General features: G+C 49.1%; 1 protein-coding gene across 9 annotated transcripts in view; it reads right to left on the reverse strand.

Annotated features, from left to right (window-relative positions):
* The window catches only part of DOCK3 (dedicator of cytokinesis 3), a 299,241-nt gene that overhangs the window by 8,963 nt on the left and 264,668 nt on the right, over positions 1-25,610 (reverse strand). For 4 of the 9 annotated variants that reach the window (XM_032458413.1, XM_032458416.1, XM_032458410.1 and 1 more), the window contains 13 exons: positions 23,656-23,804; positions 19,066-19,152; positions 17,573-17,677; positions 14,060-14,201; positions 12,941-13,107; positions 12,701-12,787; positions 12,049-12,228; positions 11,357-11,440; positions 10,509-10,625; positions 7,761-7,885; positions 6,379-6,517; positions 5,732-5,879; positions 566-684 (listed from right to left, as the gene is read on the reverse strand). In XM_032458413.1, coding sequence (XP_032314304.1) covers positions 566-684; positions 5,732-5,879; positions 6,379-6,517; positions 7,761-7,885; positions 10,509-10,625; positions 11,357-11,440; positions 12,049-12,228; positions 12,701-12,787; positions 12,941-13,107; positions 14,060-14,201; positions 17,573-17,677; positions 19,066-19,152; positions 23,656-23,804 — 1,649 coding nt within the window. The remainder of the gene's footprint in view (positions 1-565; positions 685-5,731; positions 5,880-6,378; positions 6,518-7,760; positions 7,886-10,508; positions 10,626-11,356; positions 11,441-12,048; positions 12,229-12,700; positions 12,788-12,940; positions 13,108-14,059; positions 14,202-17,572; positions 17,678-19,065; positions 19,153-23,655; positions 23,805-25,610) is intronic. The other 5 variants (XM_032458418.1, XM_032458411.1, XM_032458415.1 and 2 more) reach the window with 4 other exon arrangements.

Raw genomic sequence — 25,610 nt, forward strand, 5'->3', positions numbered from 1 at the left:
TTGTGGGGAGGTGACTTTCATGGACTCTGATAGAAAGGCAGGGCAGACTAGACAGGGAAAGAGTTCATCTCTGCAGCTTCTTGTGCAAGGCCCCCAGATAGGGTATTTGGAGAGCTGTGCAAATGGTGTGGAGAATAGTCCCAGCAGGTAGAGAGGGGCTTCAGGTGTATGGACTGATGGATGAAAGAAGCAGTTTGCTCCAATGAGGATGTCCTTCATACATACAGGGCGGAAGGCCATCATCCAGACCACGCCCACCACTGCCTTCAAAGAACCAATCTACTCTGCCAATCTACATCTGTTTACAGATGAGGAATTTGGGAGTCTGGTCAGGACAGAGAGCCACACAAACAATGGTGGGTCTACCCACAGCTGTACTCTGTCTGGACTGCTGGTCCTCAGATTCACTGCAGTCCTCACCAGGAGCCCGGAGCAGCCCTCTGAGGGTCTTATGGCAGAATGAAGGAGACACAAAGGACAAGACAGAAAGCCTAGCAAGTGCAATGAGGGAAGCCCAGGCCAACACACTTGCAGCAGAGGGCAGTCGGTAGGCCGGGTCTACTACCTGTCCGTTCTCCAGGATGGCTGCTGGATACATGGCGCTGCTTGGGCGGTCCCGGTGTGTGGGCAGCAGCAACATCATTTCCCGGGCATGGCGGTACTTATCTGGCAGAGAGGGAGAGCCTGTAACCAAGTGAGAACAATCACGCACAGATGACAAGCCACAGATGGAGGGCCCAGAAGGCAAGCATCCCTGGGGCCACGGAACCAGGGTAAGTGTCCCCTGTAGTTGGGGTGAGGATGAGCTCAGCAAGCGCAGGAGGAATGAAGCAGAGCCTGGTGGTTAGATAGTGGTGGGGCCTGCACCTGGCATCCCAGCCACGGCAGACATACTACAGACTGGAGCGGTGTGGACCCACTGACGGCCCCTCGCTGTGCTCAGAGGCAGGTGGTGAGGAGAAGTGGGGACTGGAGCTGAGGCCCTAGAGGCCCCCTGCATCCGGCATTGGGAGATAGGTGTGGCCGGGATGCTGGGCTCACTCAGGGGACCCAGGCCAGCTTACAATGGAGCCACCGCACAAAAACAGAGACACTCAGATAACATAGCAGCACAGTTCTAACTTGACCCAGTGTGTCTCCACACACTTACCTTCTCCAGACACCACTGGCCCTGTTCTCAGCTGGCCTCCTACCACCTTTTCCCAGACTCCAGGCCCCCAGTGCCTGGCCTCTGCCTTCCTGGCCATCCTACTGCAGACCTGGCCAGACTGGCTGGGGGGCCAGGGCCCTGAACACGGAGGGCTCTCCAGGGTTTCTCACTCTAAGACCGCTCTTCAGTGAATTCAGGGGGCTGTGGAGCTAGTCTAGGAGTTGTGGGGCTTTAACCCAGGCTCTTGAGTTGACTTCGTTCATGCTCTATAATTATGATGTCTCTGTGGTGACCCCTCTGGCCTGAGGGGCCATTACAGAGGCCAGACCATGCCAGAGGTGGTGTGGCTCAGTCCCTACTGGAGCAGGCCATAGCTACGGGCCCAGGAATCAACCAACAGTCCTCAAGGGGACCTTCTTCAGAAGTAGTAAGAATAAACTTGCTGGCTTTCCCTGGGGATACAGAATTGAGAAAGCCCTCCAAATGTGCATCACCCACTGTGCCAGACACAGCATGCCCATTTCAAACTAGTGGGGATCTTCTGGACCTCTCATGGGAGGGTCACTGGACCCTGGCAGCCCGGCAGCCTCTTGCTGGTTCAAGTGACTGAAAGTCTTCGTGGTGTTCTCTTAGTGAGGCTGGAGAGCTGAGACCAGCCACGGGGTCCACCTGAGAGGTGAACCTGTAGCTCTGGAGGATCTGTGTCCCTGAAAACCAAGCTCTCCAGGGCCTTTCCTTGAGTGTGCTGTGCAGACACTGTCAGAGCACAACTTAAAGCGGTCTTCTACAGCCATCTTGCCCCAGGAGTTACCAAAAAATTCCTCTCGTACTCATTTTAGTCCAAGAAGATGAGGCTTAAGTACACCGAAGAAGTCAGTATAAAATCAGTAATGCAATTATTATTTGTGTAGACTTCTTCCACACTTGGTCTGAGTGATACTGTTTGTAGAACCTCAAGGCTGGCTTTAAAATCTAGTCTTATTAAAAATATCCTTCATTGATAAGGGAATGAGTAAAGTATACTTTTTTGAACAACCAGGCCTGAATTGCTACTATTCGGTGATCTTTACTGGTTTCAGTATTTTCTTTTAGAACGTGTGCTCTAAGGTAACCTCAGAAAGATGGCTGTGTAAAGAAAAAAGGAAATGTCTCCTAATGCCACTGAGTTCTATAGTGGGAGCCCTGCTGGCCACAGCTCTGGACAGGGCTGCCCTCCACTTAGCGTGCACAGAGACACAGCCCCTTTGCACCAACTCGGTTACATCACACTCAGGCGTAATACGCATCCCACACCAGACATGTGGCTGGAACATGGTATACTGCCTTGCTCCGGTTGGCCATGGTCCCTGACCTCACAGATCTCAGTCTGGCTCACCAAGCCAACCCCAGAGCTGTACAATACACGCTCTGGGGCTAGGATGGAGGGAAAGCAGCCTGCAGGCCCCAGGGACTCTGCTGAGGATTTGTATCCATGTTATGGAGGCCCCTCTGGTGCCAAAACAAAAGGGTGCTATGTGCTACCACCAGATCTTCTAACTCTACCATCTCACTTCCTTCCCCCTGCCCTCTTCCCATGGTAGGAGAGAGTGATGGCTACTGTGCATGAGAACATTTAAACACCACAAGGGCTTCTGTGTCACAGGACCTGAACTACCTGAGCTGTAGTCTGGTAAACCCCGTAGAGGCTAAGTCTCTGCATGACGGAGTGAGTTTATTCAAGATCAATCATAATCCCCGTTTCCTAGCCTGCTCAGTCTTTTGACCACCAGGGGGCGCCGCTGCCTTACAAGAGTCTAGACTGTGTCTTGCGGGCCTTTCACCTTGAAGGTTTTCAAAGCAACAAAAACTGCAGCTGAGTGTCAGTGGGCACAGCGAGGAGAGCTATGGTGTCAGGACCACCCCTAGGAGTGGGGAAAGCGACTCCATCGCAAAGGACTCTCCTGATCACTTTCTCCATGAAGGCCTTCCCCTCACCCGTAACACCAGACACAAACCCCAGAGGATACTGTTCCCTCCCTTCTGTGCCCCTAGTGCATCTACCACTGCATCTACCTCATTTATCTAAAAACATCAGTCTTCCTCTATGACACCAGGTCACAGTCTTTATCTTCCCTCACACGTGGGCCTGACACATGCTGGGCCTGCACAGGGGCTGCTATCAGCCTTTTGCTATTGGATATTCTGGATATTCTGGAGTTTGGCCATTGTGATAGCTTATCTCCAGAGACAGCAACCATCGATGCCTTCCTTCCCCAAACACACATGCACCTCCTCACATCATGAGCTGGAGTCTTATTCCCCACCTTGGCATCTGGGTTGGCCTTAGTGACTTGATTAACCAACAGAATGTGACAAAAGCAACATTCTGGGACTTCCAAGACTGGGTGATAGGAAGTCTTGCCATTTTTGCCTGGGTGGCTTGGGGTGCTTGCTCTGGGGAAGGCCAGTTTTGTGCTCTGAGAAACTCTTAACTACAGAGAGAGGTCACACGTAGGGACTCAGGTTGACAGCTCCAGCTGAGCTCCCACCGACAGGCACTATCAACTGCCAGCCACGTGACCAAGCCATCTTGGTGTCCAGTCTAGTTGAGCCCCTGGTGACATCTGACTGCAAGCCAATGAGAGACTGCAGCTGAGAACTGCTCAGTGAGCCCCATCAACCCACAGAACCATGCGAGATGACCGTAAATTGTTGTTTTAAGCTACTAAGTTTTGGTGGGTGGTTTATTATGCAGCGATCAATAACCAAGCCATCTGAAATAGAGGGATTACTTCCAAACAGAACATAATTTCTATTCTACTCTGATGGTGCAAGAGCCGGGCAGACTCCTCACTGAGTACTCATAAAAGCTTGATGAGTGAATAGATCAGTGAATGTTAGCTGGAAGGACAAAAGTGATACCAGCCAGCCTTGAGGTCCCTGATGGTGTCTCTGTCCTCTCCAGGGCACCACCTACAGGAAGTGTCTGAGCAATGTCAGAGTGGAAGTGAGTTAAAACATCCCTCCCTACTGCCTCCTGTTTTTATCAGCAATCATGGTTCAGAGATCTGACTTCAGCAAGAATACTCAGATAAAGACTTAGATATGGCCGAGTATATAAGAGAGTTTTCAGGTTAGGGGAAAACCCACACAACAAAAATCTGTTTCTGCAGCTCTATTCAGGAGCATTTACCTTAAGACCCATTGAACTCCAGTACAGCATTCGTGGCTAACTTCACAGGGTTTCCTGGCTTTATTCCCAAAGCCATCTTTCAGTGTGCCTTATAACAACAGATCATGTTCCTTCTTTATATGAGCAGCCCTCACATATTGATAAATCTTCAGCATGTTGATCTATTTTTCTTAACACTAGAAACACCTGCTTCAAATGCTGGCTCCCCTTTTCTAAGTGCCTTAGTCCATGTTAGGAAGGCCATCATGGGAGTGGAATGGGCATCAGACTGAGGGCTGGCAAGTCTAAAGACTTGTACTCCAAATCAACCTGGCCGTGAACTGGGTGGATGGTCTTAAGCCTCTCTCACTGGACCGGTTTCCTCCACAGGAAATGAGGGGTTGGGCTAGACGCTTCAGGTGAAAGTCTGTAACTGCGCCTGCTGCAACCGTATCCCCTTCTGCCATATGCCAAGGCTTTTTCCAGTTGGCCACTGCCTCTCTCTCTCTCTATCATTTCCACTGTGGACCTCTCAGGTTTGTGTGCTTTGAAGAAAGACGTTTTGGTTTTTTTTTCCTTAATGACCTTCTATGTCATGCATTTGTGCAGTTTCTCTTTGTCTTCAGTATAATGAGAAGAACAAAGAGACTCCCATCCCTTTGAAGTCTGGAAGCAACAGTCAGTGACTGGCTGGTAAACTCAGATCACTTACTCTTCTGTTACTATCCTGTGTAGCCAACCCTGGGAAGCATTAGACCTTAGTCACCATAGCTAATTTCCATTCCACTGCAAATGTTTCTATCTAAAAGGACAGAGAATTAAGTCTCACTGCAGGAACTAGAATGAGAATGTGAAAAAGATGCTGGCCCTCAGAGAACAATATTTATCCAACTGAATAAGAAATCAAGCAATAATTGGCAAAGTGAATAGCTTTTTATAGAGCCATCTCTCCTGAGAAAGCCTTTCCCAACTGAACAAAGTTTTTTTTTTGGTTATTGTTACCATTTAGAACATTGTTTTCCAGGATTAATTTTAGTCTTCAAATTTAATTTTCATACTTTTTCATCATGTTTGCTTACTCAAGACAAAACTCACTTTTGCCTTAACTTTGAGCTTTATTCTTACAAACACTTCATCTGAGAAGAACTGAGCTTTCTCCCAGGCTGTGTCCTCTTTTGAGGTGGAGATGTGAAGGTTAGCTACCTCAGGGGCAGCACCACTGCAGCCACTGCCCAGAGCAGGGTCTGAAGCCAGCCAGAGAAAGACATCTGGAGGTAGGAACCCTTAGTCCTTAGTGCTGAAAGTACAGGTGAGCATTCTCTAAGTTACAGGGCCGCTTTCAAAGACACAGCCACAGATGAGAGGAGGACAAGAGGGGCCCATGAGGCTCTCTCCTCTCCCTTCTGCAAGCAGCGCCCTGCCATCCTTACCTCGGGCACTGGAAGGGGCAGAGGTAATCATCTGGGATGGTGCTGAGTGAGTGGAACTCAGGCTGGAGGAAGAAGGGCTTGCCTGGGACGAGGACAGAACAGAGACGTTGGTGACTGAGCCCTGGTACCTGGGGTTGGGATACGCGAGCTGCAAAGGGAGAAAAATCAGCAGGATAGAGGCCAACACTGTAAGACTGGCCTAGAGTTGGCTTCTTCATGCCATGAGGTGCCCAGACCCAGAGTCTGTACCCTGGCCGTGTTGCAGGTCAGGCTGTTGGCCAGCACTAAGGGCCACCCATACCCCCCAAGGAGCAGGGCTGTTGGGTCGACTCTAGCGATGCTGTCCATGGAGGAAGCAAGATTTAGCCATCAGGGATGCCAAGCAGGAGGGCAATTTGGTAGAGGAGCTATCCCACAGTATCTCTAAAAGTAGCCAAGATTGAAGCTAGATCTCCTTGTGAAATAAGGCCTGGGAACTGCAACATGGGATGGTGTGGAGGGAAGGCAGCTTTGCGAGCTCTGGCTGTTCTGAATTCAGGAACTAGAGAACTAGGTAGGGATGCCAGCCCTCACACCAGACCAGCCAGCAGAGAGGTGAGTCCTCCAGGTACAGTGCCCTGGCCATTTTCCTCGGACAGCTCTGGTACCTGCATATGGTGGTACAGGTCCTCGGGAGCCTCGCCCATGGAGCTGTCACCCAGCATCACCACATTTCCTGCTTCGCTAGATGTGTGTGAGGACAGAGAGGATGATGAATGGCGGCCGGTGCCCATTAAGTTCATGGGGCTGCGAACAAGAGTGGAAAATAGGAAGGAGTCAGGCCTGGAGCTGAGGAACCTTGCTAGGTGGTGAGGGGAGAGTGATGGGGTGTGTGCAACAGTCATCTCCAAGCCCCAGTCATCACTGGTTTAGACAGTTCCATTGCTAATGCTCATACCCACCTGAGGCCTGAAGAGTCCTGAACCCCACCCTGCTGCTCAGGGGCCCCCAGTCTGGGAGGGCCAACAGTCGCCTGGCATAGCCTCTACTTAGAATTAAGTGGTTTATGGCCACTCAGTCTGATGAGATCAGCAGTTTCTCAGGAGGAATGAAGGAGATACGCTGAATCAGATCAAGGGTCCCAGGTGCCCCTTGCAATGGCCTGTTACCCTGAGCCAGCACCAGCCCCCTGCTGGGATCTGCTCGGCAGTTGGGGTGTCTTCCTGGTTTGGGGAAGCTATCAAAATAGCTGGCTGTGAGCCATCTGTTGGCTTCCTTCCACCTCTGTGGACACGGGCTTGCCAGCAGTTCTCTTCTGTCAGCGCTACGCAGCCCCCATTCACTCGTTCCTTCCCATTTGCTGAGTGCCCACTCTGTGCTGACTTACTGCTCACACTGGAAAACAAACCCAAGTGGGGGCTCCTCTCCAGGCGCCTCCCCTGGCCTGGTCTTCCTGCCCTGGAGACTTGGAGTCTCCTCAGTGGAGCCCCAGCGACCATGACTCCTGGGTGCACAGCAGGCACACCTCAATGTCCGTGTTGTTCTCCTCCTTAAAGCCAACTGGTGATCCTCACTCCCCCTGGGATCAAGTCCAAAGGCCTGAATGAACAGAGCCCATCCAGAGCTGGTCCTAGCCCCCTTCCATGCCCCAGAATCCTACACTCCAGCCACCTGGCTCTACCTGTAGTGCTGACCAGACTGGCTTGTTCACATCTTGAGGCATCTGCACATGTTGGTCACTTTGCCTGGGCCTTGCTCCATCACTCTCCTAACCCCAACTCTTTTCTGCCTAGCAAACTTCTACTTATCCTTCAAGACTTACCCAACTGCCTCCTCCTCCGTGTTCCCACAACACCACGTATACCCCTCTGTCATCCAGGATGACTGGATGCAGTGTGTGGATTCTGTGGCAGGAGCTGCGTGTTTGCTGTGCACATGGGTGAGAGAGCATGCAAATACACACAAGCACTATTTTGGACTTCCTTGCTCTGATCTCTGACATTCAGACTTACCTTTGTGGAGGGGACTCTCCTCAGTCCTAAGGTCATACCTGTGCCGGTGGGTCATCTTGATGCTCTCGGGGCTCATGGGACTATGGGATGCTAGGACATTTCCCCGTGGGGTGCTGGTGCCTGAACATGCAGGACTTAGCTTGTCCAAACCCGGAAACTCCTGCTGAGAAATGAATGCACTTTCATCAGAGAGTGAAGAATAAATAAGTAATTAAGGGGTGAGAGGGAAGAGCAGGCTGGGGATAGGAATGTAAAAGAAAACAAAAGAATCATACACTTCAGCTGAACCTGACCTGCTGGCTTCTTTTGGACAGTGACCCCTTCATGGCTAAAGCACCCTTCTAACCTCACCGCAGCCTAGACCAGAGGGAAGCCCAGGTCGACCACCTAGGAGAACACCTGGAGTAGGCTGAGGCTGGTCTGAGTTCATAGGAGCATGTTAACAGACTTTCTCACTACAGAGTAAGTAGAACAAGAGTTGGGAAATAGGAGAGAAAGAGCTGATCAGCAGCTGTCAGTGCGTGCGCACCTCTTACATAAGGACTGGAATTGGGTTTTATTGGATTGCTAGATGGCCCAGCTCTAAGTTACCCAGTCTATGGGGAGACAGGACACAAAATCCTGATGCAAGTAACTGAAAGACAGCACAGTTCTATTTTAGCATAATTAAATTAAGTATGTAGAAAACTTGGCAGAAACTTTTGATCCCAAATCCTCCTAGATGACAGCACGTTGGTTTGTGTCCCTATTTGCAACTATGAGGAAACAAAGCACAACTGCCAAGGTTTCCTCAAGTCCTTCACAGTCTGTGGGCCCTAAGTCCACCGGGGATGTTTCTGAGCTTGGCTTGAAGAAGCAGGAGTTTTCCCACCCCTTTTTTCCAAAGTACGAAGAAGGCTGAAATGTGTTTCTGCAGCTAGGGAGGACACCTCCAGGTGTGCCCTGGAGACCTTGACACATGTAGGCGAGCATCCTGTGCTTCTCTCTGCAGTGACCTGACAGCCTGCATGGTAGAGAGCTCCCTCCTCCCCTACACCCTCTTCCCGCAGTGGCCAGGCCCAGCTCACCTGGGTCACCTGCTGTGATGGGGAAGTTTGTACACAGAGAGACTACCCAAGCTGGCAGGAGACAGAGGGGAATGAGAAGGAATGGAATACCCATCAGATTCAGACACAAGCTCTTTACTGAGTGCACATCCTAATTTTAAGGGGAAAACATAAACTTTCCCTGCATATTTCACTTTGAACTATCACAGGGTATAACCATTACAGCAAGGAGAAACTTCAGGTTTTATGAGCTTTCCAGAGGGCCCACTTCTCAAACTACAGACAATCTTTTTGTCTTTTTACATTTCATGTTGTCCTTACTTGTGCAGGACCAGGCTGAGACCCACACTAGGGCTTGGAGAGACTGAGATGACCAGAATCTCCAGCAGCCAAGCACAAGGCAAGTCAACAGGTCAGGCCCACTGAGTCTGAGTGGTCCAGCCTCCCCAGGGCGTCTGTGGCCAGTGGTCATCCCTGAAGGGGAACTTCTTGTCCATGATGGCCTTGCCCAACACCAAACAGCTCTACTTCCTTTGCCTCCTTGCCATTTCTTTTTTTTTAATTTAAATTTTTATTTCTTTAAAACTTTTTTGATTGAAGTATAGTTGATTTACAATGTTGTATTAGTTTCCGGTGTACAGCACAGTGATTCAGTTATATATACATATTCTTTTTCATATTCCTTTTCATTACAGGTTACCCTGTACAAGCCACTGAATGTAGTTCCCTGTGCTATACAGTAGCTAGTCGTTCATCTGCTCTGTCCACAGTAATTTGCATCATCTCCTTGTCACCTCTACCTAGTGCGCCTGGGCAGTGAGAAGAGGGTGGCAGGTAATTGGGCTCACACCCTTTGAGATCTGACAGCCAGCCTGCTGGGCAGCCTTCTCTAGAAAACACTTGGAGTCAGCCCTGTGGTTGAAAATGAGGCAAGGGTATGTGAACAGGAGGCTCATAACCATCTGAACTCTCATCTCAGCCAGCCAGCATTCCCCATAAAACCCTTGGAGGGAAAGCAGCCTTGGAATACAGGCCCTGCTTCCACATGCGTGCATCAGTCCTTGAGTCAAACCCTGCCATGGAGACCTAGGAGTCAGGTCAGAGTCAGAGAGACCTTCTAGGGTCTGGGCCAACCCCAGAACCTGCCTGACCCTCCAAGAGCAGCCAGTACAGAAGCACTACTCACCTGGGTTTTCTCAGACATGAGCCTGGGTCACCACACATGACAGAGGAAAAGGGAGAGACGGAAGGCAGGGAGTTAGAGGGGAAGGGTAAAGAGAGGGAAAAGAGAGGGAGAGGAAAGAGAGGGGTGAATATTGGAAAGGAGAGAGGAGAAGGAGGGAGATGGGGAGAGAAGGCTGGCTCAGGCTATGCCTTACCTCGTAAGTTCTTGGGATGAAAAATAACTCCAAAGAGATCCCTGCATGTGGGCCATATACTTTTAGCTCTTTTCCTCCTCATATGAAAACCTCTCTTCACCAGCACAGCACACTGAATAAAAACATTCTCTGACCCTGAATCTGACTCCTCCCTAGGGAGGGAGTGAGCAAGGGATCCTGGGCATCCTTCTCCTGGATAGAGCAGACACCCTGTGCCTCCTGCTCCCCTGCGGTGGAACAGCTTTTCCTTCACACTTGCCTCCTCTGCTCCTCTCACTTCCCTTCCTTTGACTTGCTGCACAGATCTGGAGGAAGGGACACCTGGTTATACTGCAGCAGGGCAGGACAGGGACCAGCTTACGTGGTAGAGGCTGGCCCGCATCATCTGGAACTGATCAATCAGCTTCTTATGCAGAGGGCGCATTTCTGGGTGCACGAACTTCTCATGAACTGCCAGCCCGACGCCAAGGACATGGACCTATTAGGGTAACAGACAAGGCCACTCTATTAGCCAGGAAGAAGCCCTTGGTACTATAGCCATCCAGTGGTGCCTGGCCTTTCCCTCCTAGACACTGGCCTCCAACTCCTCTAAGACAGACCTGTTCGGTTTTTTTTTTTTTTTTTTTTTTTTTTATTGAGTTACAGTCAGTTTACAATGTTGTGTCAATTTCTGGTGTAGAGCACAATTTTTCAGTCATACATGAATATACATATATTCATTTTCACATTCTTTTTCACCATGAACTACCACAAGATCTTGTATATATTTCCCTGTGCTATACAGTATAAACTTGTTTTTCTATATACACCTGTCAGTATCTACAAATTTCAAACTCCCAGTCTATCCCTTCCCACCCCCTCCCCACTGGCAACCATAAGTTTTTATTCTGTCTATGAGTCTGTTTCTGTTTTATATTTAAGTTCATTTGTCTTCTTTTTTTTTTCAGATTCCACATATGAGTGATATCATATGGTATTTTTCTTTCTCTTTCTGGCTTACTTCACTTAGAATGACACTCTCCAGGGACATCTATGTTGCTGCTACTGGCATTATGTTGTAATTTTTTTATGGCTGAATTGTATTCCATTGTATAAATATACCACAACTTCTTAGCCAGTCATCTGTCGATGGACGTTTAGGCTATTTCCATGACTTGGCTATTTTAAATAGTGCTGCTATGAACATTGGGGTGCTGGTGTAAGACAGACCTGTTCTTGCATGAGCTCCTTGAGCTGGCTGATCTTCTCAGCATCTCCTGGGTGCTTGGTGATGTAATCTTTATCAAAGAAGGCCTGTGAAAGGAAAGGCCAAGTCAGGAAGACTCTTCCCAGGGTTACTACTTAGAGTCTGAAGGTGCCACCTGAAGGGAAACTGGGCTGCCTCTTTACAGATACACACACCAATGTACCTCTAGTTGGCCTGCATGAACCTCCTGTAATCACAGATGTGTTTTTTGTGTCTAAGAAGGACTGCAGGTAGCCACGTCATCTAAGCCTGAATGCTGGTTCCAGTCCTTCCTGGAGCCTGGATGTCCTGGGTAGGGCAGGCAGGGCTGGTGGCCAGGGTGAGGAGGCAAGTCTCTTAGCTAGCCCACAACTCACTTCTTCTAAAGCCCAGGGCTCCTCTTGGAGGCCACTTAATATCCTTCCATAATCAGATGAGTTACCCATCTGCCAGAGTTCACAGAGTAAAAAGGCAGAAAAGGCCCCACAAGAGAGCTGTGCCATGGAAACAGGGAGTGGTGGGGAGCTTAAAGCCTCATCCCAGGACCATCCTCAGTCAGCTGAGGCACAGCCAGGAGAGGGCTTGTCCTAGGAGGCTGGAATCTCAAGAAGCAGTGCCTGAGATCCACCTTTCCAGCCACACTGCCTGTGTGGGTTGGGTCTAGGGCCGAGCTCACCTCTTGGTAGCGGGCGATGCCTCCGTTGACAGCTGCATCAATGACGCCATTCAGGCACATGCTGAGCAGATTGATGTTGCCGTGCACCTGCTTGTGCTGATACTGGCTGATCAGGGCCCGCAGCTCCTGGTTCTTATTCTCAACGACCTGGATAGCATTCTCCAGAGGACTCACCTCCACCTGGGGGCACACAGCACATGGTGGTGTCATCCCAGGCACAATGACAACCCCTCCCTCATTATGGTCCTGAGAGCAGGGACCTATGATCTGTGATGCTGATTTCCTTGTTCCTGTGGACTTGAGACTTCCTGAGCCCTTTCTAATGTTCTCATCCCATTTGTAGGCACTTAGAAGTCCAGTAAATAGTGACAAGCACCGGTTCTGAAGTCAGAGAGCTCTGGCTTCCTGGATCTCAGAGTACAGATTTAACATTTGTAAACTGGGAGAACAAAAACACATGCTGCCTAGGGGTGCTGTGAGGATTACATGAGAGAAGGAAGGGGCACAAAGCCTCCGGCACAGGACTGCCTGTGGCAGCCTAGGCAGGCAGGTGGCCAGAGCATTCTCTTTCTACAGTCTGTAGAGAAAGGCCCCCAAAGCAAGGGCTAAGGGAGCCGCTGAGAACATCAGCCCCACCTGAAATGTGGCTCACCAGTTCTCTCCTCTCCACTTCGAACCACCGAGAGATGCCAGGCAAGCTGTGGGTCAGGGTCAGAGTGGTGCGCTCGATCCACAGGCTCTGTAGGGAAGGCACAGGTAGGTTCAGGCCATTAAGCAATTTTTACCACACCCCGCCTGCCCGAAGGATGAGACACTGATGAGTTCCTGAGAAAGTGGGGCTTGCTGCTGGCCTCACTATAAACGCTGTCCCTGCTTCCCTAGATTTGTTCACCTTGAATTCATTCTCCTTGTCCTTGGGGCCTTTGTGAAAAGGCCTGTCGTACCGGAACTTCCTCACATTGTTGACGCGGTAGAAGCTCTTAACACGATCCGGGACCCTGTCCATCTGCAAGACGTCCACATAATCTGGAATGGGTGTCACTGCATAGATCTGCAAGTCTGGGCAGGAAGTGAAGGAGAACCCCAGACTTGAAAGAGATGGACCTGAGTAGCTGACCCCTGTCATCTCCCCAAAGGAGAGAAGGACACCACAGCCCCTGTTCTCTAATGGTAAAAGCAGCATTTCAAAGGGCAGATCAGACCCAAATACAGTTAGACCAAATCTCCCTGTCTGCCCTGCTCCCTGCTCCAGTAGTGAGTCTCCGAGCACTCAGCCATGGTGAGATGTCAATAGCCAGGTGCTCCTCAGTGCCCCTTTAAGAAAGAAGGGAAAGGGTTCAGGAGAATGCAGGTGCCTACCCCACAGGAATGAGAAAGTTGCAAGGGCCTGGGCCTGCCCACTCACTGTAGGTAAACTATATTCACCGCAAAACAACCCTTTAATAAAATACTCTCTGGGGTCTCTGGAGAGAGAACACATAGGACCCCACCAGCCCTCCTTTCTCTGGAAAAAGCTTCCCAGTCATGGTGACAGTCATGAGGTCTCTAAGAAAGCTGTGTGTGAGGGACAGGGGGCAGGCCAGTGTTTGCATTCAGACTTGCAAGTGCCACTAAGACAACAGGCACTCCCCATCTCTTTCGCACTCCCTCTGCCCCAACCCCAGAGCTGTGCCTCAGTCCTCCTGACAAAGGCTCCGGGTAACAAGAGGTGTACATGGGAGTGGAGCAGGGCACAGAAGTAAGTGGTAGCATCCCTCTGGCAGGAGTCCACAGTGATGGCTGCTGGCTGCCTAGGCAGGCCCTTCAGAGGGCAGGGTGAGGACGAAGGCGCTGGCAGGAGCCAGCCGAGAGCTCTGCTAAGTGTGGGTCCGTAATAAGGACACATTCTGGTTCAGGACTGATGGGTGACCTAGCCTGTAAGGCTGACACCATGGCAGAGGGGCAGCTGTCTGGGTGGGTTGTACCTCCCAGGGCCCCAGCCCTCCTCCCCCGACCAAGTGTCAAAAGATACACTGGGCGTCACACTGCAGGATGGCATCATCAGGGTGGTTGGGGTGCTGCATGGCGACGGCCTGTGGGAACTCGCTGAGCATCCTCTGCTGGAAGGCCTCCAGCCTCTCGTAGTCGTGGCCACGGCACACATATTCTTTGTTCTGCCACAAACAGGAGAGCACACTCTATGCCTTGCCTGCAGCCCCCACCCCCTCATCTCACAAGCATGTCCTTGGAGCCTCTGTGGCAGGCGTGGTGCACAGCACTCAGTCTCTGCCCCTTAAGGGAAAATACGGTCAAGAAGGGAGAGGGAGAGAAGGGAGAAGTGCACTGTGATGTGGTAGTCCAGGGTGGGAGGCAGGGCACAGGCTGCAGGAGGCTCGCAGGAGGGAGGGCACCTCACTCAGGAAGGGATTCAAGGTTGCAGGGGGGGAAGTGGGATTTTGGAAACAGACAGGCCTGGAAAGGGTCCAGAAAGGTGCACCTGGGTTAGCGTAGCAGTGAACGGTGGGGGGCAATCTATGTGGGTACAATGACAACCAGGGTAACAACAGCCAAGACAGGAAAAGGCACAGCTAGAAAGAAGGTGCTTATGGAGAACGGGTGGGAAGGTGACCAAAGAGGCCTGCAGGTGTGTGTCGCAGGGTGCTGCCATGGGTGCCATCAAGCAATGGGCAGGGATCAGGTGTGTGCTTCTGAAGGATCACTTTTGTCAGCTGGGAGAAACAGTCTAAATCCAGCGCAGTGTCCAGAGAGCATTAATAAACCCCTCTGACAGCAATTCCTTTGCAACTGTGTCAGCAGAACATCATTCTAACTACACATTTCTTCAAACCTCATGTTACATCATATTTGGTATGGGTTAGGTCTCAGTTTTTCTCTTTGTGGACTGAAGGCAGGATAAAGCACCCTCAACCCTGCTGCTCTGACTAAGTCATGGTGGGTCAAGAGTGAGTGGCTGGAGAAGCCCTCTGAAGCCCTCTGGGGACATCTGTTTGCCTGTCTAGCTGCCTCATCAGATTCTTTGACTCATAGTGTGAGGCAGAGGAGGAGAGAGGGAGGGGTTCCACAGGGCCAGCTGTACGCTTCCCGATACAGAGATAATCACAGGCCAGGCTGTGGATGACTTCAGCCTTTTTGGAACAAGAAATCTGCCCACTTTTCACTTCTTCTCCTACTATGGGAGAACTCAGCTAAGGGTAGGCCACATGACCAGATGGATCAGAATGGAAGGGTAACACTGGAAGGGAGGTCAAGATCAGGAGGAGCAGGATGGCCTCTCCAGTGGAACAGGCCAGTAGTCAACAGACAGAGACACTTGCTTGATAAGCAGAGCTGACAAAGAAGGCAACTGTGACAAACTGGCCTTTTCATATCCACTCAAAAATGTACAGTCCTCACCAGTGTCTGATCATGGGTCAAATGAAGAGAAAGAGAAATTCCCCCGAGAAGGGAGGGCTGGATGTTTTCCTGTCTCCAAGTGGATTTAGTAGATAATCACATCTGTGAAGCAGGGCAGGCAGATGGTCCAAAGACTCAAGCTGACAGGGCTTAAAGTAATAGATGGCCTAGGTGTTCAGGGACGGTGAAAGAGTGGCCTAGCCTTCTGGGGAAGACCCAGCAGGAGGAAGGGACATAGCATTGACCTTGAGGCTGGTTGTTGGTTTCAAATCTGCTCAGGCAAGAGCATCAGTATCCCCACACGAGACAGATCTGGCCGCCACTGCTTTACATTTGTCCTTGCCATCTACAAGGCAAACGGCCACCTCCACTGGATGTCTTCCATTTGCCACAGATGAACTGAGCAGCTGAGGGAGGGTAAGGCAGCATGTGGCCAGGCCAGGCAGATTTGTATGCATGAAATAGAGCTCCTTCTGTGGAGAAGAGGATGGACTGATGGGTGACACTTCCTAACACCCCTTGTTATTTTTCCTCCATTACCAGCACCCTCGAAACACATTTGAATATTTAGACTGTCACTTCTGAACGTTATATGGAATGCCTCAGGTGCAGGTTCTATGCCAGGTCCTACTTGTCAGAAAGCTCTGAGAGACCTGAGACACTGGTGCGCCCTCTGACATGAGCATGACAGGAGGGAGCCAGGTCGAACCATGATGGAGACCTCCTGCTTGGCAGGGACAGACATGGGGGACACCACAGCCTGATTTTGTAATACCCCAAATAATGATGCTTGGAAGTAAAGTCTGGCTAATAATGTACAAATTGTGGAACTAAACAGGAGAAGAAAATGACAATAAGGCATAATTTGCAAAGGTAAAATGGAAATGAGTTACAGGGCCAGAATCATTAGCTTATCAAAAGACTTTCTAGAAATGCTTTTGTACAATTCCTTGTACAATTCCTTCTTCCTCTTCTGCTGACATCTACCTCTACTGCTGCTGTAGGATCCACGCTGATGGGGCAACAAATATGCCACTTCGGAAACACCTGGGCCGGATGGTAACAAGAGTGGAGGAGGTTGTTTCCAGAGGAGAAACTCACTCACATTCTGCTACTAGAAACATTCTTGTGGAATGGGGATCACAATCGGGCAGTGCGCATGCTGTCTCTGTCACTATTACTAGTTGTCACAGAAATCATTTCTCTTTTATAGCCTAGAATGATTACTGCCCAGGAAATGAGCAAGTTGACCAGCCTTACATCTAAAATGTGGTCAGCCTGGACTCTGTTGCTTAGCAGACTTTTTTTTTTTTTTAAGGAGCCATTAAGCCCAGTTGACCTTCGATACCCAGCTTATTATTGCTCATTGGCTAAAGCAATTTCTCCAATAAGACAGAATCCCAAACATATCACTGAATTCTATGAGCTTCCCCAGCTGCTTCTTGAGACTTGTGGACCCTGAACCTTAGTAAGACATTAGAACTGGGAACAATCAGAGCTAGTCTTAGGTCTCGACTGCAGCCCTAGGGCCCTTTCATCAGCACAGATTCACTAAGGTCATCTAAGAACAACAAATCCCTATGGGCCACAGCCTACAAGCCCAGGCTGGCTCATCCTGGAGCCTCTGGGCTGTGCTGAATGAAGAAAACAAAAATCACAAATCAACAGTTCTCCATCCTGGCTGCACAGCCTATAGCACAGGTAGGAGGAAGGACCTTCATCTTAAATGACAAATGCTAAGAGGCCAGCCTACTGTTGAGGTCAGGACTGTACTGATGTCCTGCCTGGCTGAGAACAGTCACAATGGAGGATTCCAGGCACTGGAAGCAGAAGTTGGAAGGTTTCTAAACATACCTATGGGACATTCTCAGAACCTGGTCTTTTCCTGAAGGAGCTTTGTTGATTTAGTAAGAAAACCACCCTCATACGTTCCAGGTTGCTACAAAATATAGCAGAGTAAAACAGAGTCTAAAGTTGGTAGCCAGTCCAGTGAAAGCCAAGTGTTTTTTGTTGACTCGTCAGTCCTTCAAAAAGAAGTATTCAGTAGAATAGGGAAAACAGTGAAAAAAAATATAAATGAATTATGTGTAAAATATGATAGAAACTCTTGTGACTACCTGAATGAACTCACCCGAAGGAAGAAAGGAAACTTCCTGCCATAGAAGCCCACGCGAAAGAACTCCGGCTCCAGGCGTTGCTGCTCCATGATGTTGTCATAGTAGCTGGCCTCCATTTTCTGTGAACAAGAAAGGCAGTTGCCTTCAGGTTGGCCTGACTGCTAGGGGTGTCTGAAGCAAGTTCTCCCAGGCCCAAAGAGACACTGTCTTTTGGAAAGAGAATATGGTGACTCAATCTAGATGAAAAGTGAACCCCAAGCCATGATCAACCTCTCCTCCAAGAGCCGCCTGATGGAACAGGCTGAAGCCCTTTCTCTCCATTGTCACCTGACGGTGGAGTAGGGACACGCCTGAGAGGCTGCCCTGAGTGTCCTTCCCAGTGAGCAGACCCAGCCCTACAGAGACCAGGCTTGCTGTACTTTCAGGGGCACACACTTAACATGGGATTTTTTTTTTTTTGGACAGGGATTCCTGGTTTTGACTGATACTGTACCAACTGACCTCTGGCTAGTGTTGCTTATAGGTGGCTAACAGCAATTCTCAGCACCATTTTCCATCAGTCCAAATGCATTGCTCTTGTTCATTGATCATCTGAATGAAGATGCTAACAGAGTGAGCAAGGCTTAGTTGCCAGCATCACTGGTACTGATTCCCATTTAGGAGATTTAAAATTTTAAAAGTTGAACAAAAAATAACCATGATGTCTGCAATTAGTTGGTAAGTTTTTTACTCTTGGATCATCTGACTTCACATTCAGAGAAACTCACTGAACTTTGATTGGGAAGATGGCTCTAACTCACTCAATCAAACCAGCCTGCCAAGGAGCAGTGGCCTTCAAAGACCAACCAAAAAGCTATTGCTAGAGAACCGCATCTACTATATAGGCCCAGATCCTGGTGAGGATTAGGGGACATAGCAGAGCTAGCCATGCTGATGAGGATGCAAGAGGAGGATGAACTGAGGCTCTTGACTTCTCTTTGCCAATGAAGTTAGCAGCTGTTATGATTCATAACCCAGCACCAGCAACTAGGAAAAATTTTATGGAAATCTTCAAAGTCCATTTCACTTAATTCTGAATATTTTGCATCAAAGAAGGGAATAAAAACTTCCCTTACTTGGGTGCTTAGAAGTGACCATAAGCCAAAGCAGGGAAAGATCTTATAAAGTTTTCAGATGAAGCATCCCTGAACAAAATCATTGCAGGAAAAGCTTCTTCCACCTCCTCCCTGAAACCCCCATCCTGTCCTGCGTATGCTGCTTCTCTCTTCCCTGCACACCAGTGGCCCTTGGGGCTGGATCATAGAATCATTTGTCAGGTGCGAGTTTTGGTTCCCCAGCCAGAATGCAAGCATCTTGAGGACAGGAACCTTGGCCTCTGCTTCTCTTGTACTGTCCACAGCACTAAACCAAGGGCTGGGCCCACAATGAATGCTCCCTCAGAAGTTGATGCCAGCAAAGTGCTTGCTCCCCGAGTCAGGGTTGGGGTAGGGGAAGGGGCAAAGCTCACCCGAATCCAGCTGAGGCTCTGATAATCGTAGAGACTCTCATACTGACATGCCAGCTCCCTGCACAGTGGGATCCCAAACTCCCAGCTCTGTGTCAGAAATAGGAACAAGGCTTCAGCATCTCAAGCATCCTCGGAATGGCCCAAGCCCATATCAAACACATCACAGGGCACAACCAAAGGCCTCCTGCAACTCGTATGTCACAAAGAACATATGCTCAGAACCAATTTGTGGAGCACAATACACCGCCCAGTGGCTTTCTGGCTCAAGGCAGAGCTTTCCACCTCTGTGAGTAGGTTTCTACTCAAATGTTTCCGCCTCCAAGAGGCCTTTCCCTGACTACCTTGTCAAGGACAGACACTTGCCCATTCTCTGTTTCATTACCCTGTAAGCATCTTATTTTAAAAAATACTTACTTTTATGTTGTATTACTCTCAGTTAGATGACAAACTGCATGAGGGCAGGGATCCTGCTTATATACTCTATCCTCAGAGTCTAGAACAGTGCCAGGCAGGAGCAGGTACTCAGTAAAGATTGATTTAATGAGTTAATGAAGGAAACAATGACTTTTAAATTAAGATCATTTAAGTTTAGAAACAAGTATGGACACCAAGCAGGAAGTGGCTACCCAAGGACTTGGGAGTAGGCCTGACAATTTACTTTATAGAAATATTCAAATTTTAGAGTAGGCATCAGATAATCCTTGCCTGGCAAGGCCCCTGGCTGTTTCTGTGGTGTGGCTCCTGTTACAGTGATAGGTCCATCTAACAGGTGCCTGAGGAGGGCTGCAGTGGCCTTCACTAAGGGGCAATATTGCCCATTTCCTCCTCTTTTTAATATAGTGCTTTCTTTCTTGGTTAGATTGAGTGCTATAGGTTTACTCGATATTTTAGCCAGGCTCTTCTCCCCAACTTCTAACTACTGATCAAAATTTTTTATTATAGGAAAAATTTAAGCATATAGAAAAATAGAAGAATGAACCCCTAGATACTTATCACCCAGCCTCAACAATGACCAACTCATAGTCAGTCTTGGATCATTCATACCCCACCCATCTACTCCTCCCCATAGTTTTGAAAGCAAATCTCAGACATCATATAATTTTACCCATAAATATTTCAATATGAGTGTTTAATATGGACTATGTTTAAAAAATCGGTTTGAAATAGCATCAGGGAGAAGAACAGCTCTATTTCATGTGGGACTGTGTTTCTTAAAAAGAGCATGTTATTTCCATCCTTTGAAGAAATTAATGCCATATGGATTGAACTGCAGGGCCAATTAAAAATACTGAAACAAAACAAACAGGATTTTAAATAGACCCTGACTCCCTGCTCCAACACAATGCCTCTGCTTCAGAGAGCTAAAAAGCCTTTTGTACTTCCATATCATAGCTTTCATGGGGGCACATGTCCGTTGTCTTTTTCGCTCCAAGTGCTGCCTGGGCAGGTTTTAGCGAAGGGCCCATAAAAGAGTCTGCCTGGCAGGCAGCCTCCAAGGGGGTTGGCTAAGCAGCTGAGCTGTGTGCAGACGGACAGCCAGCCCACCAGGAGTGCCCCACGGGAAACTGCCCATTTAGGTGATGAGGGCCCCACGTGGGGCTAAAGGCACTCTGCCTGCTGACGGCAGCTCCCAGCAAAGCGGGTCTGCTCGCTTACTAGGATCAGGGCTTATCTGCCTTGCTGGCATCTCTGGCCTAATTCATAGCCCTGCTGCTCTATGCCCGCTCCCACAGCCCAAGAGTCAGCCAGGACCAAGAGTTTTAAAACACTCTGTCAGCCTTGAGGAGTTGTGCTGGTGGGTCTGGGAGTTTCAAGAGCTATCTTTGAACACAGGAAGGGAATGTGCTGCAGGTATAATGCCTCCCCACCTACATCTTTTCTCTTGGTTTCCTTCCTTCTGGCAGGAGGCAAAGTCAGCTCTAAAATTCCTTACCAGTGTTTGAAATACAATCACTTCTACCAGCTTGGGCAGGCGTGTGTTTACACATCCTTGTTGCCCCACTGACGGCATAAAAGTTGCACTGACTTAGGGCTCACTCTAATCAAACTGGAAAGGAAGGCAAAAGTCTAGGACTCCAGACTGGCAGTTTTTGTACCTCTGTCTACGAACAACATAACAGGAACAACAGACTCTTCATTCCTTCAAAGGAGTGTAAGCAATAGCAACCCTCAGGCAGGCGGGTGCAAGCCTGCCCCCCTCAGAGAAGGCTGGTTCAGTCCTGATGGTGTGTACGCCAGATAAAGGGGTCCGAATCCTCTGTCCAGCTTCCCTTCCTGTCCACTCCCTCTGCCCTGGGATGAAGCACCAGCTCCCATCTTCATCCCTCTCCTTCCTTCTTTTAACTCCCACTATGCCATACCCTTTGGAGTGTCCCTCTCTCCTTGTCTGGTCTGGAGGAGCTGACCCTCTGTGATCAAAGCCCAACTCACCTTGGAGCAGGTTCCTAGGTTAACCACAACCACTGGAGAGAATACCCAGGGCTAGGCTCTGATCATGAATTGAACGTCTAATTCAGTCCTTCTGGATACTCAGGAAAGGACCGAAGGAGACTGGGTTGTCTGTACAAGGCAGGTAACAGAGAGGTTGGAGTGTGTGGAAAAAAAGTTAGGAGGGCGTGCCTTGCGAGGCAGGGTATGCTGGAAGTGCTGGGGGTTAGAACGCCTTTACTGGCCCCTCTGGCAGCCTCCTTTTCTGCCCTCTTCCTGCTGCCAAGGTAGCTTTCCTCCTGGCACTAATAACCCTACAGGAGCACTTTTCCTGCAGCAGCCAGGTTTTGCTTTTCTGGAGCCGTTAAAAAAAAAAAACCAGAACAATGTCCCCCCTCAAAAAAAAAAAAACAACAACCCTGAATGCTTTCAAGAGAACTGGTTAGCCCTACCCAGTGGCTCCATCAGGTACTGAGGCACAGAAATAGAAAAAGTGGGCCTTCTGTATGAAACCAAGAGAATGAATCTGATAAATACCCCTTAGAGGATAAGCTCATGAAAAGGCTCACTGAGTGGTCTGTACTCAACACAGAACCTGCTCCCCCAGAAAGTCACAGCAAAGGCAGGAAGGAGGGAGAGATCCCCAAGAAGGTGGCCCATGGGACCTCCCAGCCCAGCCCGCCAGTTCCTGCTCATTTACAATATTCAGGCAGGGTTTGCATTTCATTACTTTATTCATATTAAGCCTTTTTTTGGTGTTGGGGGGTGTTATTTATTTATTTATTTTAATGGAGGTACTGGGGATTGAACCCAGGACCTCATGCAAGCTAAGCATGCGCTCCACCATTGAGCTATACCCTTCTCCCCAATTTAAGCTTTAAGCCTGTCGTGTGGCATGAAAAGGGGACCACTAATGCTCACATGACCCACTGTTAGGCTCAATCAGATTAGCCTAACTCTCTACTCTGTACTCATGAAAAGAAAAGAGAGCTAATACGCTGAAAACACTTAATGCACTCACACCACGCTTATACCATTACTTTCAAGCTGGGAGGGCTTCCTGGGCATATGGGTAAGTGGCAGCTCCAGGTGAGTTGGGTGCCAGGAAGAAAAGCCTAAAAATTTGCTGGCATGGGACTCTAAGTCCATCCCTGGACCAGCAAGGAGAGGTGGCTTTGGGTCAGTCGTCTGTGGCTGGCTGAGAGCTAAGCATGGGTCTTTGTTCTGGACTGGGTTACATGAGCGCTCCTGAGGTTTTGGGAAGGTTCTTGCTTACAGTGCATTCCCTCACATGGGTGAATGTTTCTGACAAACACAGAAATCATCTATGCTGTGTAAAATTGATGAATGTTTTCCAGTTTATGGGTGAAAGCTATTAATGTCTAAATCTTTTTTCTTATGATGAAAAAACTCATTTCAAAAAACCAATTTCCATATAAGTCAGGAGGTCAGTCACTACAGTTGCCTGAAAGAGCTTATTTTTTAAGACATGCTCAAAGCTGAGTAATGAGAGAACAGCTTCAACAACTTACACAGCCCCAGCCTTTCCAGTGCATGGGCCACACCCAAAAGTACATGATGGTCAGAGGGCTCCACAAGGAGCTCTCCCAGAGATGGGAGCAGAATAGCTGGGAAGCCCCAAGGAAGTCTGAACCAATGCTGACAATGCCTACTAATTCCACAGAATCAAGTTTGATGGAGAATTAACTCTAATGAGGGGAGCCCAGGCTGTGCTGTGAGGAAGGGAAATCCAAGACAAGAACTCCCTGTAAGAGGGAGTACAGGCCTTCTTCAGCTATGGTTAAAATCCATTTATTTTTTAGCTCACATTTTCCATGGCAGACTAGAAAGCTACAATAATTTAAGTGAATCTGGCCCAGAAGCCCCTGCTTTGGAGCATCAGCAGTTATAGACGTGTAAAGCTGGCATGTGGGCTTGTCTCTTACACCCCTAATCTGGAATTGGCTTCCAAGCCACAGAATTAAGCTGTTATTTTTTTCCCTAGAGAAAATCATGCTGCCTCCAAATCTAATGCACACACGTGGGCATCCACCCCCTCACCGCCCCACACAGCACCCTCTGCAGCTGCTGCCATCCTGACAATGAATGCCACGCGGTACAGCAGAAGCTTAGGGGCTCAAAGCCCTGCCTAATAACACCTACCTTGCCTTTGTTGAAGTAGTGGATGATCTTGCGGCACAGTCCCTCTTTCCGCTGCCACTCTGTCTGGGACGGGTAGTGGAGGAATTCGCGAAGCGGCCGTTCTTCCCACTGCAGCAACTCACAGTAGAGGAGCAGTGTGAATGCGGCCTCTGTGGGGACAGGCGATATGAGGTCCAGGGGCAGCCAGGTGCCAGGGGACCCGGCTAAGCAGCATGCCAGGGCAAGGCATGTGCAAGCCAGGTCAAGGATGCTGGATATACCAAAGCTGAGAGAGAGGGGGTTGTCCAGCCAGCCAACAGCCCTTGACCACAGCATGAAGGAAACAAATATTCTAGTCAACACCTTCCTCTCTCAGCCTGGCCATCTGCTCCGGCTGCAGATACAGTATGGCCCAGCTACCTGACAGTCTGCACAAGCCACTTTGCTTTGGAACACACTGACGTGTCAGAGTGAGTTCCTGGGTTCCTTTTTGCTCAACTGACTAAAGCTTCTCTTTTAACTTTCTCAGAACTGGCTGTGAGGGGTGAGCATGGACCAAGGCTTTTCCCAGCCCCCCCAAAGCCAGCCTCAGTGCTTCCAGGTCCATTTTCTGACCTCCATTTCCATGGCCTTGGGAATGACTGTTTCTCCTCATCTCAACTGTTCCTAAAAGGACCAGAGAGGAGGAGTGTGTATGCTGATGGCTGTGTGATGGGCTCCATTCCAGGAGGAAACTAAAGTCGATGCTGGGCCCAGGGCAGAGGCCTAGTGACACATCCCGTACAGGTAGGGGAGTTAGAGAGGGTTTATGAAACCACTGCAGCTAAATACTGCAGCTCCCTAAATCCCAAGGAGTGAATCACACTGGATTACGGCTGCTGCTCAGGGTCCTCATTCCACAGTCTGCTCCCTCCTGTTCTATTTGCTCATTTTAGTGGGTGTCTCCTACTGGCAAGTTAATTAGTTCTAACTTCTGCCTGGCCTTCAAGGCCCTATTCAAATCTGCTCCCCATGACTATGAAGAATCTCTTTTCTAATTATTTTGTGACCTACTTCTAGTTTTAGCCAGGCATATTCGCCTGCAGCCACTTTCTAGGCTCCGCCTCATCATCCTTGCCTCTCTGCCTATGCTCTGGTCATCAGACCTCCTGGCCAGGGATATACATGCCTCCTCACTGGATCTGGGAAGCCCTTTTTCTCTGGGGACAAGCCCCTGAGGTCCTCAAGGCCTCCTTTTGGAATCTAGGAAACCATGTTAAATCTTTTTTTCTTTCCTGTCTATGTTCTTTTCAGATGTTGTTCCTGAAGCCACCAGAGATAAGGTCTTTCTCTGTCCAAATTCCTGACCTAGGCTCTTAGTTATGGTCCAGTCCTCCAGGAGTTTAGTAAATGCTTCTACTGATACACGGAATTTTTCAAAGTCTATCACTTCACTGCCCTCTCAAAGGTTTTCTGGGATCATGCGTGCATGTGGACGCAGAAAATGGCAGATTCAGCCTGGTCGTTTCAGATTTATTCATGCCAAGTTTTGTGGTCAGGAAAGGCGGCATCTATTCCAAACTCTCTAACATCTAACATAACACAAGGAAGGAAGATTCTGTGTTTCTAAAAATTCATCTAATTCTAGTAAAGCTTGTGAACAAGAACAGCTTCCATTTTCTGCTCTATCACACAAATTCAAGTCCAATGGCTCAAGGGCCAAGATGTGATGGCTGGTCAGCATAGTGAAGAAGGTGGCTATTTTGGGGGACTATGGCACAAGGTGATCAGGCAGGACACACATGGATACACATATCCTCCTGACTCAGAGGAGTGCTCAGTAAATAAGAGTGTGGCAGTTCAGTTGAAATGCTTTTAAATTTGTTCTTTTACAAAATGCCTTAGTAATGGATTAAATTGAAGATACAATGAAAAGGCACTTGTCTGGCCTGTTAGAAAGTCAGGTGAACATGGTCCATACTCTGCATTGGGAGCTC

Source organism: Camelus ferus, chromosome 17, assembly GCF_009834535.1.
Source record: "Camelus ferus isolate YT-003-E chromosome 17, BCGSAC_Cfer_1.0, whole genome shotgun sequence".
NCBI lineage: Eukaryota > Metazoa > Chordata > Mammalia > Artiodactyla > Camelidae > Camelus > Camelus ferus.